Source organism: Oncorhynchus tshawytscha, linkage group LG32, assembly GCF_018296145.1.
Source record: "Oncorhynchus tshawytscha isolate Ot180627B linkage group LG32, Otsh_v2.0, whole genome shotgun sequence".
In the NCBI taxonomy this organism is placed as follows: Eukaryota; Metazoa; Chordata; class Actinopteri; order Salmoniformes; family Salmonidae; genus Oncorhynchus; species Oncorhynchus tshawytscha.
This window is the reverse complement of record NC_056460.1, coordinates 1,083,974-1,104,950: the sequence shown is the minus strand read 5'-3', so window position 1 is coordinate 1,104,950 and position 20,977 is coordinate 1,083,974. Positions and strand designations below refer to the sequence as shown.

Below are 20,977 nucleotides of genomic sequence, written 5' to 3'. Positions count from 1 at the left end.
ACAGGCTACCTGAGACTCTGGAAGCTCTGGACAGGATGGACTCTGGAAACGCTGGACCAGGAGGAGACTCTGGAAGCGCCAGACAGGAGGGAGTCCCTGGACAGGAGGAGTCTGCTGCGCTGGACAGGATGGGAGACTCTGGAAGGTCCAACAATGCAGCAAGAGAGGCAATGTGGTGCCAGGACATCAACCTCCCCTTAATTCAAGACAAAGGAGATGATTGTGGACTACCAGGAAAGGTGGGCACAACCAACGGGCTCTTTTAAGAGCCATTCACACCAACAAACTATCATGGTCCAAACACACCAAGACAGTTTATTCCAGGGCAGGACAACACCTTTTCTACCCCTCAGGAGACTGTTTAAAAGATTTGACATGGGTCCAAAGATCCAAAAAGGTTTTAAGCTCACCATTGAAAAAGAGCATGTTGACCAAGTTGCATCATCGCCTGGTATGGCAACAGCTCCTTCCACCTTCAGGTGCTGAATAGGCAAGAGGGCCTAAACCACTGGAGGTAAGACTTCCTTCATTAGGACCTATAACTACTATATTGTTTGTCAGAGGAAGCTATAAGACTTCAGAACAAGTAATCAAATGGCCATCTGGACTATTTAGATTGACCCCCCAACTCATTTTTTTACACACTGCTATTCCTGTTTAATCTATGCAGTCATTTTACTCCTACCTACATGTAAATTTATCTCAATTACCTCAACTAACCTTCACTTCATCCCGCCCCCACATTGACTCCCTAAATCCCCTGTTATATAGCCTCATTACTAACCTGTACCCTGCATCTGACTCAGTACATAGAGTACACCCCTGTATATAGCCTCATTACTAACCTGTACCCCTGCACATTGACTCAATACCGGTACCCCTGTATATAGACTTGTTATTGTTATTTTATTGTGTTACTTTTTATTTCATTGTTTACTTTAGTTTAATTAGTAAATATTTTCTATTTCTTGAACTGCAGATAGTTGGCTAAGGACTTGTAAGTTAATGCATCCCAGGTCAGATTTATATTATTCAGAAGTATGACAAATACAATTTGATTTGACTAGTTTGGTATTTGATAGATGCAGTAGTCCCAGGAGTTAATGATCCCAGGTCAGTTTATAAATCATAGCCAGTAAGTTTTACTAATGCAGCATGGATTTGATGCTCTGAAACACAGGCCAGTGGTTTAGTAAATGACAGTCAGACGTTACGCTGAGATTGATGTTAACAATGGGGTAGTTAAACATCATCTATAATAATGACATAAAGGCTACGCTCTCCATCTGTCTCTACGTCTGCAGGTATCATTGATAATAATGACATACCCCAGTCTGAGCACGCTCAACGTTGCTTTTGGAATATCATCTATAATAATGACATAAATGGTTATGCTGTGCATGAACTGGGGTGTGGAACATCATCTATAATAATGACATTAATCATGTGCTGCCTTCACCTGCTCCTATGTGGTTTACCATCTATCCCTTTCTGTTCTAAATTCTCTGTTGCTCCTCTTTCCTTTCTGTCTTTGAACCTCTTTTTGACCTCTGTTTGGAAAGTCACAACAGATTGCCTTGATGACAGCTTTGCATACTCTTGGCATATTTATAACCAGCTTCATAAGGTAGCTTTTCACTTGGAATTCATTTCACATTAACAGGTCTACTGGTGAAATGTTAATTTGTGGAAATTCACCTTTCCTTCTTTATGTGTTTGAGCTAAATCAGTTTTTGTGACAAGGAACTATGATTTAAAAACAGGAAAGGTTTGTCTCTCCATTAACTAACATTCCTGTCAAAGATACCTGTTTTAGCATGATTCATTATGCACCTTACTGCAGCCCAAATTTGCTTCCATACAGTTCTGTAACAGACACTTTGATCCATTTCAGGTCTGTTCAGAGACTGGTTGAGTTGCTGCATGCAAAAACACTGTTTACAAAATCTTTGATCCATTAAAGAACAAGAAGGCCTACACACTGTTTATAAAAAAAAATGCTTTTCTTTCAAAAACAATGACATTTCTTTGATCCAAACATTTGAACGGGGTATACATCTACATGATGTATTTCTGTCCACCATCTTTGCTGAAGAAAGTCCAGTCAGCCACTTATATACATCTACATGATGTATTGTTACACCATGTAGGAGCAGTTTAGATGCGATGGAATGTTCAAAAAATACATCTACAGAAAAAATATATTGTTACACCATTGATTTATTTAGGGGTAGTCTGTTCATTATTTACATCTACATGATTAAAAATTATTATTAGTATTTAGGAGCATCTTAGACCAGTCTGTTCTGTTACATACATCTACATGATGTATTGTTACACCATGTCTGAGAAGTTTGACCCAGTCTGTTCTTATATACATCTACATGATGTATTGTTACACCATCTTTGCTGATGAAAGTAACAGTCCGACAGTAGCTGGATAAAAAAACACATGGAAATACTTAAGATTCAAACCTGAATGAAACTGCCTTAAATGTGCTGTAGTAAAAATGTTATAATCACTAAAATCAATCAACACATTCCTGTCTTTGTATGTCTCAATATAATAGTATTATTTAATTAAATCCATTAAAAATAATCTTTATCTGAAAATAAAATATGATCCTCAACTGCGTTTCCCCTCCAGTCAGCAGACGGCGATGTGCGTCTTTCAGGCGATGCTGCCAGCGTGACGTATAATCTAGTGGACGGTTCTTCAGAAACAGCTCGTCAACAACCTCGGTAGTTTGATAGCCAACATAAGCCGAAAGATTCAAGCTATTTATACGCTTTCGGTGTATATTAGCTACTGTGTTTTAGACACAGTTCTGTCGTATCTACTTGTTAACCTATTTCATTTAATATTAACGTTACATTATTTTGTATTAGTCAGCTATAGTAGCTGGCTGGTTAAGTTAGCATTAGCCTAGTCGCTAATGATATCTAGCTAGCTAACATCCCCGAACATGAGCTCCCTAAACATCTCCCCTCCTGTTAAAGAAGAGGAGGTCTGCTGGACGGAAAAAGAAGCTCTGGGACTGAACATTGTCGTGAAAGAGGAGAAGGAAGAAGAGGATGTCACAGTAAAACAAGAAGTAGAGGGTGAGGCTGTTTCTGTGAAAAAAGAAGAGAAAGACGTTACAGTGAAAGAAGAGGAAGAGAAAGAGGAGGATGTAGTTTTTGGAGTGAAGATGGAAGGGGAGATTACTGTCACATTGAAAGATGAAGAGGTGGAGATAGGAGATCTGATTAACACCAGTAAGTACCGCCTTAAATTTGTTTTTAACTTTGGATATCTGGAGGTGGCCCGTCAATACCTCTTCAACGGAGGGCTCTAGGATGATGACTGATATGTCTAGAATCAGACGACGTAGAGAACAAGCTACCCTTTGTTTTCTCCGTCCCGTTTCCAAAAAGTGACTTAACATATATATTTGAGAAGGGTCTATCTGCTGACCGCAGACTGGGGGGCACGGCATGTAGTGATTTTCATGTAGTGATGATTTACTACACACCGAGCCCCCCAATAGTGCCATGCGAGAGTTGGGTTGGCTACACCAAAGATTATGGATATACTGACAAGATGTCTCTCTGCCCTAAAAAGGGGAGTCGTTGTCCACAAAGCGGTCATGCGGGTTGTCTATCTCCCACCTATCCTTTCTTTGGATTGGTGGTTACATCTTATTATTGTAATATATTGTTTATATTCTACGAGGGTTGTTGACGTCAACCGCCTGTAATTCAATGGAGAGAGATGCTACGTTACTAGCATGAATATGCATAGCGATCTGGTGACAACTTCTATAGTGTTTTTATCAGAGTTGTCGGTATGTCACGTGTCCACATAACAACTTAATCATTATGAAACTTCTGTTAGATCAAGTAAACCTCACGTAGCAAATGAGCCATTCATTTGTTGTTGGCCAAATTCGACACTTTCCACATTGGGTTGACAATTTTTTTCCACTTGGATAAAGCCTACTGTATCCTACTGGCATGACCTAGAGAGATACAACCTACTGTAACCCACTGACATGACCTAGAGAGTTACAACCTACTGTAACCTACTGGCTTGACCTAGAAAGCTAAAGTTGTAAAATTCCTGTATTTTAAAATAATATTTATCTTCCTATCCACATTTGGGATCCCTCTCCTTTGTTATCCTCTCTACACCAATAATACTTATTTTCCACCATCATTTGCAAATAAATTCATAAAAAATCCTACAATGTGATTTTCTGGATTTTTTTCCTAATTTTGTCTGTCATAGTTGAAGTGTACCTATGATGAAAATTACAGGCCTCTCTCATATTTTTAAGTGGGAGAACATGCACAATTGATGGCTGACTAAATACTTTTTTGCCCCACTGCACATAACATCCATTCCTCAATACCAGATATACTACATCCATAAGTAGTGGTTTCCTCATTACCAGATGTACTACATCCATAAGTAGTGGTTTCCTCATTACCAGATGTACTACATCCATAAGTAGTGGTTTCCTCATTACCAGATATACTACATCCATAACTAGCGGTTTCCTCATTACCAGATATACTACATCCATAACTAGTGGTTTCCTCATTACCAGATATACGACATCCATAACTAGTGGTTTCCTCATGACCAGATATACTACATCCATAACTAGCGGTTTCCTCATTACCAGATATACTACATCCATAACTAGTGGTTTCCTCATTACCAGATACACTACATCCATAACTAGCGATTTCCTCATTACCAGATATACTCCATCCATAACTATTGGTTTCCTCATTACCAGATATACTCAGTGGCGTGCCTGGGGCCTGGGCCTTCAGTGAGGTCCTACACAGTCCCACCCAAATTAATCCACCTCTTATTACCATCATTATGATGCCATGGCTCTAGACACTATACATTTAGACAGAAACGCAGTATAACCAGGAGTTGCGTCACCTTGAAATTGACATTTTTATTCAGAGAATTGCAGGGGAAGAGTACAATACAGTACAGTTCAACTAATAGGCAAGAACATAGTCGAGTGCAACAGAGTTATATTAATATTCTTCTTCAATCCATTTCTGGTCCACAAACTTTGAGCTTTAAATCCCCCCCAAAAATACAGCTCCTGTTTACCCAAAAACATGACACAATCAATGAGTCTTTTCAATATTTCCCTATTTTTTTTCACCTTTTCATTGTGCAGCTCCGTTGCCCTGTGCACTTGTTCGTTGAGCTGTAGATCCACTCGGGTGTCCCCAAAAGTTTTCAAAAGCACCATTACTTGTAAGTGGCCAGCCGTACTTTGGTGTCTCGTTGCTGCCTTGGTTAGACAACTCAAGATTGGAAAGCCAGTGTGGCTCCAAACACCAAATCGATCACTTGCATTCCCAGCAGTACAGTTTGCAGTGCTTCTCGGAGCCTGTGAGCCATTGATAGCGCTCGTAGTTGGAACTTTGAAAGTGGCGAACAAACCCCTTTCCCACCTCTGACAGGCTTTGTAGCGTTGGCGTCGGGCGACCTCTCCTTACAATGTCTAACTTTTCTTGAAAAGTTTGTTTTGAGAATGGCATTATAATTATATCCTCGACCAAATCGATATCTTCTCCTCCTTCCGCCATTGTGGGTTGAAAAAACAGCTTAGTAGTACGCGTATTATTTCGTTTATCAAATTCAGTTTCCTAGTTCTGAGGTTCTGCATAGACCTGCCCATAGGACTTGCCTCTCAATATTGGTAATCCAATCAAAATACGTGCACGCACTACGCCTGCTAGCTGGCTCCTGTGTAACACTGGAGCCAGCCAGCAGGCATACAATAGCCAACTCTAAAGCTGATTGGTTGACACTAAATTTTCATTTCCATTCACTTTAAACTACAAGCGCCTGCACTGTTGATTCTGAAGGCCTGAGGGCAGATTTTAGACCCCTGGCAACACATGATGGCTGAATATGATTGGATAAAAGATCTAACATAAAGACCAGCCCTCCAAATCTCAACCTGGGGCAGGAAGCAGTGCAACCAAGAGGAAAGCTATGAAATGAAGAGTATAACTCTTACTCTGGGGAATAATTTAATACATATTTGTGGGAAAATATATATTTTTTAAAATATATATTCTGATGATGTTTAGGCCAGCAGAGAAGGCCCTGACGGCCCACCACTGGATATACTACATCCATAACTAGTGGTTTCCTCATTACCAGATATACTACATCCATAACTAGTGGTTTCCTCATTACCAGATATACTCCATCCATAACTAGTGGTTTCCTCATTACCAGATATACGACATCCATAACTAGTGGTTTCCTCATTACCAGATATACTACATCAGTAACTAGTGGTTTCCTCATTACCAGATATACTACATCCATAACTAGCGGTTTCCTCATTATCAGATATACAGTGGGGCAAAAAAGTATTTAGTCAGCCACCAATTGTGCAAGTTCTCCCACTTAAAAAGATGAGAGGCCTGTAATTTCCATCATAGGTACACTTCAACTATGACTGACAAAATGAGAAAAAAAATCCAGAAAATCACATTGTAGGATTTGTAATGAATTTATTTGCAAATTATGGTGGAAAATAAGTATTTGGTCAATAACAAAAGTTTATCTCAATACTTTGTTATATACCCTTTGTTGGCAATGACAGAGGTCAAACGTTTTCTGTAAGTCTTCACAAGGTTTTCACACACTGTTGCTGGTATTTTGTCCCATTCCTCCATGCAGGTCTCCTCTAGAGCAGTGATGTTTTGGGGCTGTTGCTTGGCAACACAGATTTTCAACTCCCTCCAAAGATTTTCTATGGGGTTGAGATCTGGAGACTGGCTAGGCCACTCTAGGACCTTGAAATGCTTCTTACGAAGCCACTCCTTCAAATTGCCCGGGCTGTGTGTTTGGGATCATTGTCATGCTGAAAGACCCAGCCACGTTTCATCTTGAATGCCCTTGCTGATGGAAGGAGGTTTTCACTCAAAATGTCACGATACATGGCCCCATTCATTCTTTCATTTACACGGATCAGTCGTCCTGGTCCCTTTGCAGAAAAACAGCCCCAAAGCATGATGTTTCCACCCCCATGCTTCACAGTAGGTATGGTGTTCTTTGGATGCAACTCAGCATTCTTTGTCCTCCAAACACGACGAGTTGAGTTTTTACCAAAAAGTTATATTTTGGTTTCATCTGACCATATGACATTCTCCCAATCTTCTTCTGGATCATCCAAATCCTCTCTAGCAAACTTCAGACGGGCCTGGACATGTGTCCCCCTGCTTAAGCCAGTACATCTGGCACTGCAGGATTTGAGTCCCTGGCGGTGTAGTGTGTTACTGATGGTAGGCTTTGTTACTTTGGTCCCAGCTCTCTGCAGGTCATTCACTAGGTCCCCCCCGTGTGGTTCTGGGATTTTTGCTCACCGTTCTTGTGATCATTTTGACCCCACGGGGTGAGATCTTGCATGGAGCCCCAGATCGAGGGAGATTATCAGTGGTCTTGTATGTCTTCCATTTCCTAATAATTGCTCCCACAGTTGATTTCTTCAAACCAAGCTGCTTACCTATTGCAGATTCAGTCTTCCCAGCCTGGTGCAGGTCTACAATTTTGTTTCTGGTGTCCTTTGACAGCTCTTTGGTCTTGGCCATAGTGGAGTTTGGAGTGTGACTGTTTGAGGTTGTGGACAGGTGTCTTTTATACTGATAACAAGTTCAAACAGGTGCCATTAATACAGGTAATGAGTGGAGGACAGAGGAGCCTCTTGAAGAAGTTAGAGGTCTGTGAGAGCCAGAAATCTTGCTTGTTTGTAGGTGACCAAATACTTATTTTCCACCATCATTTGCAAATAAATTCATAAAAAATCCTACAATGTGATTTTCTGGATTTTTTTCCTAATTTTGTCTGTCATAGTTGAAGTGTACCTATGATGAAAATTACAGGCCTCTCTCATATTTTTAAGTGGGAGAACATGCACAATTGATGGCTGACTAAATACTTTTTTGCCCCACTGCACTACATCCATAACTAGCGGTTTCCTAATTACCAGATATACTACATCCATAAGTAGTGGTATTCTCATTACCAGATGTACTACATCCATAACTAGCGGTTTCCTCATTACCAGATATACTACATCCATAACTAGCGGTTTCCTCATTACCAGATGTACTACATCCATAACTAGCGGTTTCCTCATTACCAGATGTACTACATCCATAACTAGCGGTTTCCTCATTACCAGATGTACTACATCCATAACTAGCGGTTTCCTCATTACCAGATATACTACATCCATAACTAGCGGTTTCCTCATTACCAGATATACTACATCCATAACTAGTGGTTTCGTCATTAACAGGGAGGAGTTTCTGCAACCAAATTGCGTGTGCTTCACCCTCATGCCGCAATTTTAGCAAACACAGAAGGGGGCCTGTATTGGAGACCCAAAGTCGTCTGGCACATTGCTTAGGGTTTCAACAACTTTACTAACTTTATTTTTAGCCTTCTATCATAGATGTTACTACTAATGTGAAAACAAGACTAAATATGACAATTGTTGCTCATTTTAAGACAATTGTCAAATAATTTTAACCTTCATTATACGTCAATTGTTGTACAATCACCTTTTACAATGGATTTCCACTGTTGTGGGCCTTTAACCATCTGTCTGACTTTTTGTTCACACAGGACAGAGACTGGACTACCGTGGGTCATCTGGGAAGCCTCAACAACCTCATGATGCTGACGAGGCAGAGAAGAGTTTCTACAGATCAGAACACGTCCAAGAAACACCAGCGGAGATCCACAGGGAAGGGAACTCACTGCTGCTCTGACTGTGGGAAGAGATTCACCTCATCAGGCATTAAAATTCATCAGAGAATCCACACAGGAGAGAAACCTTACGGCTGTGATCAATGTGGGAAGAGTTTTGTTCAATACAGCCATCTGAAGATACACCAGAGAACACACACAGGAGAGAAACCTTTTAGCTGTACTGAATGTGGTAAGAGTTTTAGTCATTCAACCAGCCTGATACTACACCAGAGAACACACACAGGAGATAATCCTTATAGCTGTGATCAATGTGGGAAGAGTTTTACTCAGCTAAGCATCCTGATATCACACCAGAGAACACACACAGGCGAGAGACCTTATAGCTGTTCTCAATGTGGGAAGAGTTTTACTCAGCTAAGCAACCTGATTTCACACCAGAGAACACACACAGGAGAGAAACCGTTTAGCTGTGATGAATGTGGGAAGATTTTTACTACATATAGAAATCTGACTCGACACCAGAGAATACACACAGGAGAGAAACCTTTTAGCTGTACTCACTGTGGGAAGAGTTTTACTCAGCAAAGCAACCTGATATCACACCAGAGAACACACACAGGAGAGAAACCCTATAGCTGTGATCAATGTGGGAAGAGTTTTACTCAGCTAAGCAACCTGATATCACACCAGAGAACACACACAGGAGAGAAACCCTATAGCTGTGGTCAATGTGGGAAGAGTTTTGCTACATCTGGGCAGCTGACTATACACCAGAGAACACACACAGGAGAGACATCCTGTAGCTGAAATCCATGTTGGAAGAGTTTTACTCAGTCCAACAGCCTGGTACAACACCAGAGAACACACATGATATCAATGAATTACTGTCAATGTTTTAACATTGTACTAGGAGTATTTTAATCATGTCACAATGTAGAAGCCTAAATGTTTGCCCCCTTATCAATTGATATCAACATGATATGGATATTAGCTTTCGGGGGAAAAATCCAGGCTCTGAATTGAAAGTTGTGTTGAGTTGTGTTACACTTACCACGTTGGTGACCCACTGCAGTTTATAAGGAGCTTGTTTAAAACATACAAATAACATGATTATTGTGGCAGATGTTTAGGTATATAGCACATGTTATGTTTAGGTTTTCAATTTATCCCAAACTGTTTCTGCGTATTGGTTATTGATTTGGACACGTTAACACTGGTTTGACATCGTGCTTTCCCATGGAGCAAAATGTCATTGAAAAGACGTTCAAAAGAAGACTATGCCCGACGTCCAATATACGTTCGGTTGAAGATATGTATTTTGGGGTTTTTTTTTCAATGACTTTAAAATAACTTAATTTCAACTTACTTGCAGGTATCCTAGTGGTTAGAGCGTTGGGCTGTCATTGTAAGCCAGAATTTGTTCTTAACTGACTTATTTACAATGACGGCCTAACAGGGAGCAGTGGGTTAACTGCCTTGTTTATGTGCAGAATGACAGATTTTTACCTTGTCAGCTCGGGATCCAGTCCAGCAACCTTTCGGTTCCTGTTAAAATGAAGGTTAAAATAAATAAATAAATACACATGGACAAAGTATAATAAATTGGTCTATAATCAATTTTATTAACCATCTTTCTTGACAACATTCAATTGCTAATTGTCTTTATTCCACTACTGAAGACGCATGTCTCAAATCACCTCATATTTCAAACATTCAGCCTGACAAAAGATACATGTTTTATTATTCAATGCCTGACAATTAAGTGAATTATTGCCAATACATATTAACAAATGTCCGGGTGTACATTTGATCACAATTTGTGACTGCACGTTTTTCTGTATTGGAGATGGGTTTTGTTTGGACTCGTTCCAAGTGGACTAGAAGCTAGTGAGTTTTTAGGAAGATGAGTTCTAGAAGCTAGTGAGTTTTAGGAAGATGAGAGTTCTAGAGGCTAGTGAGTTTTTAGGAAGATGAGAGTTCTAGAAGCTAGTGAGTTTTAGGATTCTATAGAAAGAAAAATGAGAAAATTGTATATTATTATTTAGAAATGTGTTTTTTCTTGTTTTTAATTGTTGACAGCCAGTAGACGCCATGTTTATATTGGTGAAGGTGAAGCATTGTAGTTGATTATAATGTGAAATGGAAGTTTTTTTCTGTTGGTGGTAAGCAAACTTGTCCAACAAAAATATAGGATATATTTGTTGTCTTAAGGGGGAAGGTGTTACAGGCTTTGGTTTTTCCATTTATGTTTTGAGGTTGGACTTGGACTAGCATGTAGGACGAACTGATTGGTGTCACCTCGTTAGTCAGTATATGTTTCACCTGTGCTGGCTTGTCCATCTCGTTAGTGGGAAGGTGTTTCACCTGAGCTGGTCCAGGTTCTATTTAAGAGTGCTCCAGTTGTCTTGATAGATGTGGAGAGTCAACACCTTTAGTTGAGCCACCTTTTTGGCTTGCTTCCTGTCTTTAAGTTTGGTGTGGGTTTTTCTTTTCCTGTTTCCAGTGGGTTGCATCCATGTCTGAAATGTGCTGTATAAATAAAGCTTGATTTGAACATATTGTGAGTCAAATGAACCCAATGACAGGCCAATCAACAGACTCTTGGCCCATCTTAGTATGAAAAACAGTTTCAATCTCACTTTTCAAGCCTGTTGAAGGAGTGGTAAACACCACCCCTGGCTCTACCAGGGGCTTGAGGTGGTCTCCCACAGCTCTGCTTATGTCATGTTCTGTGGCCTTGCTGTTCCATTTATTGACTGCCCCTGCAACACAGAAACACATTTAGTCATATTAAACACTCAAGTAATGGATATGGAGCATCTACGGCCTCAGTTACACCTGGCACCTAAATGTGACTTCTGTCATCTGATCACTCCAAGCTGCATTAGTTTCAGATCTACCAGGATGGGCCTTTGGCATAGTCTGGATGCAGTCAGGCCACTGAATATGCATAAGCAATGTAAAGAGTAGTGGGGAAAAGTACATTTTACACAAATGACCTTCACAATAGCAAAGAACAAATGAGTGTGCCTGAGAGGAAATGGGTGGGAAATTACACCAATATCCACGGACAATTTGTACTCATGTAAATAAACATAGATGGAACATATTCCCTTTTGCTGACGTGATGAACTGCTAAGGGGACATAAATATTTACCATCTAAACCATGTGTGACCTCTCACTTCTCTGGCTGTAGAAGTGTTCTTCCTAACCAGTCCCTCAACAGCTCTCTGACTGAGCTCCACCTCACTGGGTCTTCAGAGGACAGGAAGGCTGAGGAGGGGATGGAAGGATGAATAGATCAGTCAGTCAAAGTGTAGAGCAGCTGTCTATGCTGTCTGACAAAATCACTATTTTAGTAGTTTATTAAAGTAAATAAGGCTTTATGACTGCTGAATACCAACTATCAATCACTTAGATCATGTATTTTCAGATAGAGATACATCCTTGGGACGTCCCTAGCCCATTGAAGTTGACATTTAAAATGGTTAAGGTCGGGGTTTAAGGTTGAGATATCCCCGATAGCATTGACTATTGTGCATTATTCTGTCTCTTTTACATAGCAGGTGTAAAAGAAACACAGACAAGACAAATAGGCACGCAATGGATTATGGTCATTGTAGTTAATTACGTTTTATGCCTAAACTATGTGGAATATTGCTCTGTTGGAAACTACAACTCCCTACTACATCACACTGTTCATTCTGGGTCTGATTTATCTCTAGAGAAACTACAAGTCCCTACTACATCACACAGTTCAGGCTGGGTCTGATTTATATCTAGTTGAACATCATCTTCCTACTACATGAATGACTGACTGCCCGGTTCAACGTCAGTTCACCGTCTCACCTCATACTGTATTGGAGCAGCAGCAGCTGACTTGATCGTTGATGCTAATCAGCATGTTTTGAATCTGAGAGTAAATAGAGCCGAATAAAACTCTAAAAATGAAGGGTTCAACTGGAGTTGTTGTCAGATCCCCTAAGAACCGTAGGGTTCTTGGTCAATGAAAAACAGCCCCAAAAGGTTCTTCAAAGAGCTTGTTAGAAGGTGGGTTCATCGAGGAACCTCCGTTGTTGCTGGACTTCTTCCGGGAACTTCGTAATTACAACTGAAAACGATGGTGACAAGTTTGGATGCAACAACAAGTTAGAAAGGTTAAGTTGGGTTGATGTTTGGCTCTGAATATGTCTCGAAATCATTTCTATATAATACTATAACATGCTAATAATGAATAACGAAGACAATTCTGGTTTTCTGTGAACATCTTCATAACGTTACTTTAGTTAATTACCGTAAATATTAGAAAGTCGGGTTTGACCGTCGGCGTTGTATGAGCTACAGTAACAGTACCGTTACCTAGCTAGATAACGTTATGTCCTATTGAGGCACAACTTGGTTTGGATTATTTCCCTCAACTATATTATTTCCCATATATTGTACAACAGTTAAAAAGGTAAGTTTGGGTTGATGTTTGGCTCTGAATATGTATCGAAATAATTTATATAATAATATAACATACTAATGAATAACGAAGACAATTCTGGTTTGTAGTAGGATGTCCCTTGGGGGTATCCGTACCTATGTAGGACATGCGAGGGTTAGGTTAATAAACCAGGCTGGAGCTAGAACCTTGTTGTCGCGCGTCCTTATTTTAGATCATACTACATGGTGTCAGAAGTGGTTTTGAAATTCACATAAACGTGAAGGGCGTCCCAAGTAAATCATGCATTTAGGCTGTTTCAAATCAGTGAGGGCACCGTGTTGGAGATAAATCAGCGCATATAATTATTTTGCTAACTAAGTTACTGCTAAGCAACATGTTGCAAGAAGGAAGAAGCTGGCGGGATTTCAGGGTTTGGGTCTCCAAGTTAAACGGGCTCTGGCGCAAACACGGACAGGCCAGTGGCTAGTGCAGACGGATTTCGCATTAGTCCCCTGGATAATTTTGTTTGTATGGACATTAAAAACTGGCCGAACTGGATCAGGCGCTTTGAAAGGTACAGGGTAGCATCAGGCTTCAACGTGAAAAATGAGGCGTTTAAAGTTAATACACTGATCTACTCTATGGGTGATGAAGCCGAGGATATATTAAATGCTTCACGGTTGACTGAGGAAGAGAAACTTAACTACAGTGCCGTTTAAAGACTTTTGAAACGCATTTTGTAGGAGACACAACATTATTTTTGAGAGAGCTAGGTTTAATATGCGCAAACAGGAGCAGGGTGAAACCACCGACAGTTTTATCACAGCTGTTCACAAACTAGCAGAACATTGTCAGTTTGGCGCGCTCAGGGAAGAGCTGATCAGAGATCGGATTGTAGTGGGAATAAGAAATATATAACTTTCTGAAAAGTTAGTTGGATTCCCAGCTTACCTTGTCCAAAGCTGTAAACCAGGTTAGGCAGAGTGAGACAGTAAAAAGACAGCAGACAAGGAAATAAATGCATTTTCATACCGAGCTAAAAAAAAAAACGGAGGGGAACACAGAACAGAGACAGACGTGGAGAAAACAATCACAGACAGCACCAGTAGCTAGTTCAAGTGTTTGTCGCAAATGCAGGAAATCCCCTTTCCACAGATTGAAAGATTGCCCAGCAAAGGATGCGGAATGCAGGAAATGTCACAGGAGAGGACACTTTTCAGCTGTCTGTCGATTAAAGCAAATGCATGAGGTCTCAGAGGAGGTACAGCAGGACAGCATCTTTCTGGGAGAAGTAAAGGGAAACAACGCTGGCTGGCATTCAGACATTAAACTCAATGGGGAGGTTGTGTCATTTAAACTAGACACTGGGGCAGCAGTGACAGCTATCCCAACTAGGCTGTATAGCTATAGCGGAGATGGCCCTTTGCTCTATACAAACAAAACTGTACGGGCCCAGTAATAAGATTTTACCAGTGGTAGGGCACTTGGTGATTGAACTGGAGAGTAAAGATAAAAGTGCCATCCAGCCTGTCTTCGTCATTGACTCTAGCTGGGGCTGCCAGCAATTGAAGTATTGCAACTCATTGAGAGAGTGAGCGAACTGGTGGACCCAGGTGAGGTTTTCAAAAAGAAATTCCCAAAAGTGTTTTCTGGTCTAGGAAGGATAGAAGGTGACTACAAAATCTGCCTGAAAGAGGATGCTGTCCCCTATGCCCTTACCACCCCCCGGCGGGTGCCTATCCCTTTATTGGCCAGAGTAAAGGAAGAGTTGGTTGACGATGGAAGAAATTGGGGTGGTGTCTAAAATAGAGAGTCCCACAGACTGGAGTGCAGGTATGGTGGTGGTCCCAAAAGCCAAATAAGGATCTGTGTGGACATGACTAACTTGAATGAGGCACTCTGCAGAGAGAGACACATCTTACCATCAGTGGAGCAGTCACTGGCTCAGTTGGATGGCTCACAAGTCTTCACAAAGCTGGATGCCCGCTCAGATTTCTGCCAGATACCGCTGTCATCAGAGTAGGGCGCTCACAACGTTTAAAACACCGTTTGGCCGTTACTGTTTTAATGTTTTGCCATTTGGTTTCGGGTCCTGAGCATTTCCAAAGACTCATGTCCCAGCTGTTGGATGGGCTGAGTGGCGTCATAGTCCACGCGGACAATGTGCTCGTGTGCGGAAGGGACAGAGCAGAACATGATGTAAGGCTCACAGCAGTTCTGACCCGACTCCAGGAGACTGGCCTGACACTCAATGAAAAATGCACTTTTGCACAATCAGAGGTCTTGTTCTTGGGACACAAAATCGCCGCCTATGGAATAGAGCCGGACTAAAGCCTTTCTCACTTTTGTAAGAATGAACTAGCTAACGTTAACTAACTGTGTACGGTGACCTGTCCAGATGAGATGTTACAACGAACTGAATCGTCAATGGAGGTCTTCCTCTTTATATAGCCTGCTACATGATGCAATACTATTAACTCACAAGGGGTCATAACGTAACATGTACAATACTATCCCATTTTGGAAACGTTACATGGACAATACTATCCCATTTTGGAAACGTTACATGGATAATACTATCCCATTTTGGAAACGTTACATGTACAATACTATCCCATTTTGGAAACGTTACATAGACAATACTATCCCATTTTGGAAACATTACATGGACAATTACTATCCCATTTTGGAAACGTTACATGTACAAAACTATCCCATTTGGAAACGTTACATGTCCGCCCCCTCGTGGAGGGAAATTAATATCTTAGATGGAAGTTGTAGATTGGATTCAAATGCATAATGGTATTAATACAGTGTCTAGACTACCTCTTTTATATAAATGCTCTTCAGAATCCAAACACAGTATTGCCACGCAGAAAATGTTACGTATAATCTTTCAAGTCAGCCTGATAAAACATTGAACAATGTGTGCAATGATATCTTGAAATGTGATATTAGGCCTGTATGGCAGTACTGTATTGGCTAATGCTTTCTCCAATATGTTCTTCTATTTTGCATTAAATTGTATGTCGATGCCTTTTATCTTTCAATATTTATTTAATATATATATATTTGTTTTAATGCTTGTAAGACTATTCTTTGACACATTTTCTCTTTCTTTGAAATTCTTATAGGACAGAACATGGACACACTGCAATTGGGATCAAGAAGAAGGTACAGATATGTTGTAGGACAGCTGCATTTGAAGTGAACATTTAACCTACATAGCAGTCAATACAAACTGAAATCTATTAGCATACAAATGTGTGCAAATTATCTTTTCAGATCTTCTCAGAAATTAATCAAGTCCATGGAATGGATATAGACAAAAATATAATTCAAGGACTAGCGGAGGTAGAGAGGCGAGGCAGGGGTGAGGACATCTTCCTGCTATTTTGACAGTCCCTGAAGGACAATACAGAAGAGGTACTTGCTCTTATTCCTTCCCTTTCTCTAATGTATTTTGTAATAAAATTAGCAAGTGTAGTAAGATCATTGCTTTACTTTACTAGGACTGGAGACCACAGCAGCGATTCTGCTCTTGCCCAACATCTTCAATGAGGACCCGAGTGGCCTTTACGCCCGTGACAAGGTATGCCTATGCACAAATCATCTGTTTCTTCATAAACATAGGTGTGCACGCTTATATAAAACTACAGCTGAACATTTGTTATGGTCTTTGTTAATTGTATGTGTATTAATCTTTTCTTACTTTTGTTGACACAGATTTCACCGCTCTTCAATCCTTTACTGCACATCGGCGGAAATCCATTTCACCATGAGAGTGAAATCCCGCTGGCCTTTGATGGGGAGAACATCCACGCCCTCGAGGACGTCCCCATGGGACTTGGGGCTCTGCTAGTGCTGGATTTTTTATTTTCCCTTAAATTTCAGAAAAACACATGTTCTTAAGTTTACTGTGCTCTGGGGATGAGAGGGATTAATGAAATAGCGGCCACAACAGACAGACCTGATATCGCCCATAATTCGATGTCACGTGCTGACTGGGTATGACCAAAGTTATTCTATTTAGCTTCACTTTGTAGTACATTTTACACGATAATAAATGTTTCTGATGCCACATCGCCCGTTTTCAAAAGGAGTCGATGGTTTTAGAGGCAGTCGCTTTTTAGCTTTTGTCTGAAAGTATTTTCTCAACTGCGATACCAACTCCAGTCAGCAGATGGCGATGTGCGTCTTTCAGGTGATTCTGTCACTGTGACGTATAATCTAGTGGACGGGACGCTTCTTCAACATCAACAGCTAGTCAGCCACCTTGGTTTCTCTCTAACTTTTTGGAAAAAATGTTTATTCAATAAATCTAGCAACACCTCTCATACTGGGAAGAAAATATAAAATGTTCAGGCCTACGGGCAGTTTTATTTCAAATGTAGTACCCGGATGGAGAAAATCCAATTAGCGTTTCATCCTTAGGGTAATTTAGGGTACACTAAAGTGGACACACTCCCATCAGTTTCTGAGACAACTGCCCAGACTTTGTAGACTGTTTAATAATGCTTAAACCTCCATGTTTATCAAATGATCCATTAAAGATACCAACTCAGAACCTAGGTACGTCTACAAATGGGTGGTTTAAATTGTATCTAATTATATTCCCAGTATTACTTCATCAAATCAATAGTAATCGATTATACACATACAATTCATATTTTCATATATGCACAGAATCCATATAAAACGTAATAAATTGTCAGGTACTCACGACAACCATTCCATTTGCTTTTTCAAGCACTCTCCAAACATACTCCCTGCAGAACAAGAAATAAACTTTTGTTTCCCGAACAATGACCATGGGATCCTCAACCGTTCTCTAACATCACAGAGACCACGGTAAAATCAAGCCTGCCAGGAACTATAGACCTTCCGCTGCTTTCTAAAATATCATCCCGCTCATTATCCAAATTTCAATCATCTGATTAAGCATATTTCTATATGTTACTATCCAAACATCAGATTAAGACTCATTTCCACAGTGACACAATGCTTTTCTCAAACATACCTAATCAATTAGTTGTTTTTCAACAAAAAAATTTTACCTGCGGGAATATTTCCACATTTCTATCTCGTGGTACGTTCCTAGGATAATGTAATCCTACATTTATATCTTTCAATACTTCTAAAATGGGGTCCAGTTTTAAAATAATTACAGGTGCACCTTACTATCTTATACTATGTCTTAACTTGTTATGGCTGCAATCCCATAACCGGGATCAATATGACAACTACCAGTGAAAATAGAGGGCGCAAAATTCAAACCACAGAAATCTCATAATTACAATTCCTAAAACATACATGTGTCTTAAATCATTTTAAAGATAATCTTGTTGTTAATCCCACCAAAGTGTCGATTTCAAATAGGCTTTTCAGCGAAAGCACTACAATCGATTATGTTAGGTCTCCACCAAACCATAATAAGCACAGCCATTTTCCAGCAAAATATAGCATTCACAAAAAGCAGAAATAAAGATAAAAATTAATCACTAACCTTGAATTATCTGCAGTCAAAATAAATGGCAATGCACTGGCTAAATGCAAAACACAACACTTTTGACTGCCCACCCTTGAGACAATCAGCAACCAGGTTGTTCTCACCACCGACATGTCTGATTTCAAGAGGAAACTCCTGCAATATCTGTAGTAACTTTCCACCTCACTGCAGAGCCTCTTTCTCTTTTCAGGGTTCACGAGATAGGCATGTTGTTGGATCGGGGCCCAGTCCCCAATGTCATGCTCTAGTACATTTGGGTTGGCACATCTGAGAATTAACCCTGATATTCTAAAAGCAGGGCAACAATGTCAATATAATTGTACAAAAAATTGTCAGTTGGTTGCATAAATAATTATCATTACTAAATGTTACATGAAATGTAAATATGAAATATTTAATTGCATAGTCTTATTTTCAACAGCTTTTCAATTACATTTTGCTAAGTGGGATAGCCCCAATGTCAAAACACATTTTTAACGTGTCTAAATCAATAACCAATATGCAGGAACAGTTTGTGATATATTGAAAACCTAAACATAACGTGCTATTTGCACACAAACATCTGCCACAATAATCATATTACTTGTATTTATTTAAACAAGCTCCTTATAAACTGCACAAGCACCAGAAACACTGTTGTTTTGACAAGTAGCAATAAATCGCTGATATCGATCAGGGGGGAAATCAGGTTGTACGTGCTGTTGAAACTAACACAACTATAAAAAACACATGGAAATGGGAGATATCTTTTACCTCACTGGTTAGAGGACAACCTGCAGAAGACAGTCAGCTACATTTTGGAGTGATGCATTTAAATTTAGGGGTCGCTAAACAAAGGAACGCAACACTTATTTGTCATCACTCATCGATATCAGGTGTGCGGAGAGGAGGGAGATGAGGTTGCACGTCCTGTTAAAACTAACAGCTAAAAAAAACACAGAATATGGGAATAATGTGTACATCCCTGGTTAGAGGACAACTCTTTTTTGTTAGTCACTTTTTGTTAAATCTCATCAAATCAAATTTATTTATATAGCCCTTCGTACATCAGCTGATATCTCAAAGTGCTGTACAGAAACCCAGCCTAAAACCCCAAACAGCAAGCAATGCAGGTGTAGAAGCACGGTGGCTAGGAAAAACTCCATAGAAAGGCCAAAACCTAGGAAGAAACCTAGAGAGGAACCAGGCTATGTGGGGTGGCCAGTCCTCTTCTGGCTGTGCCGGGTGGAGATTATAACAGAACATGGCCAAGATGTTCAAATGTTCATAAATGACCAGCATGGTCGAATAATAATAAGGCAGAACAGTTGGTACTGGAGCAGCAGCACGGCCAGGTGGACTGGGGACAGCAAGGAGTCATCATGTCAGATAGTCCTGGGGCATGGTCCTAGGGCTCAGGTCCTCTGAGAGAGAGAGAGAAAGAGAGAATTAGAGAGAGCACACTTAAATTCACACAGGACACCGAATAGGACAGGGGAAGTAATCCAGATATAACAAACTGACCCTAGCCCCCCGACACATAAACTACTGCAGCATAAATACTGGAGGCTGAGACAGGAGGGGTCAGGAGATACTGTGGCCCCATTCAATTCAGAGCCTGGATTTTTCCCCTGAGGCTAATATCCATATCATGCTGAAATCCATAGAACAGGGAGCAAACATTTAGGTTCTGCATTGTGATATCATTAAAATACTCCTACTACAATGTTAAAACATTCTACATTGTGACATCAATTCATTGATATCATGAAACAACTCCATGTATACATATTCTGATATTTGATAAGAGATTTTTTATCAGATTATCTCTGATCACAGCTATGAGGTTTCTCTCCTGTGTGTGTTCTCTGGTGCACTGTCAGATCTCTAGATTGACAAAAACTCTTCCCACATTGACCACAGCTGTAAGATTTCTCAGTGAGTTCTCTTCCCTGTGGATCTCTGCAGGTGTTTCTTGAGGTGTTCTGATCTGGAGAGACTCTTCTCTGCCTCGTCAGCATCATGAGGTTGTTGAGGCTCCCCAGAGGATCCACAATAGTCCCGCATCTCTCCTGTGTGAACAACAAAGTCAGACAAATGGTTAAAGGCCCACAACAGTGGAAATACACTGTAAAAGGTGATGCCAACAGCATAGCCATGATGTTGTACAACATTTGAAGTCTGTAATGAATGTTAAAATTGTCTTAAAATGAGAAAGAAAAGTCATATTTTAGTAGTAACATCGTTGATTGTAGGCTAGAAATAAGTTATTCATGTTGTTGAAACTAAGCACTGTGCCAGATGACT

General features: G+C 40.3%; 1 protein-coding gene and 1 long non-coding RNA gene across 2 annotated transcripts; both read left to right on the top strand.

Moving 5' to 3' along the window:
- The first annotated feature begins 2,606 nt into the window (after positions 1 to 2,606).
- LOC121841595 (zinc finger protein 180-like) lies at positions 2,607 to 10,200 on the top strand. The gene is made up of 2 exons (XM_042310872.1): positions 2,607 to 3,258; positions 8,669 to 10,200. Exon 2 carries the CDS (start codon positions 8,717 to 8,719, stop codon positions 9,560 to 9,562), a length of 846 nt encoding a protein of 281 aa, XP_042166806.1. The 5' UTR covers positions 2,607 to 3,258; positions 8,669 to 8,716; the 3' UTR covers positions 9,563 to 10,200.
- Positions 10,201 to 12,638: 2,438 nt separating this feature from the next.
- Positions 12,639 to 17,227, top strand: LOC121841606. The gene is made up of 5 exons (XR_006080620.1): positions 12,639 to 12,913; positions 16,317 to 16,356; positions 16,468 to 16,608; positions 16,695 to 16,774; positions 16,909 to 17,227. It is a non-coding gene; the product is annotated as an uncharacterized LOC121841606 (long non-coding RNA).
- Positions 17,228 to 20,977: the final 3,750 nt, after the last annotated feature.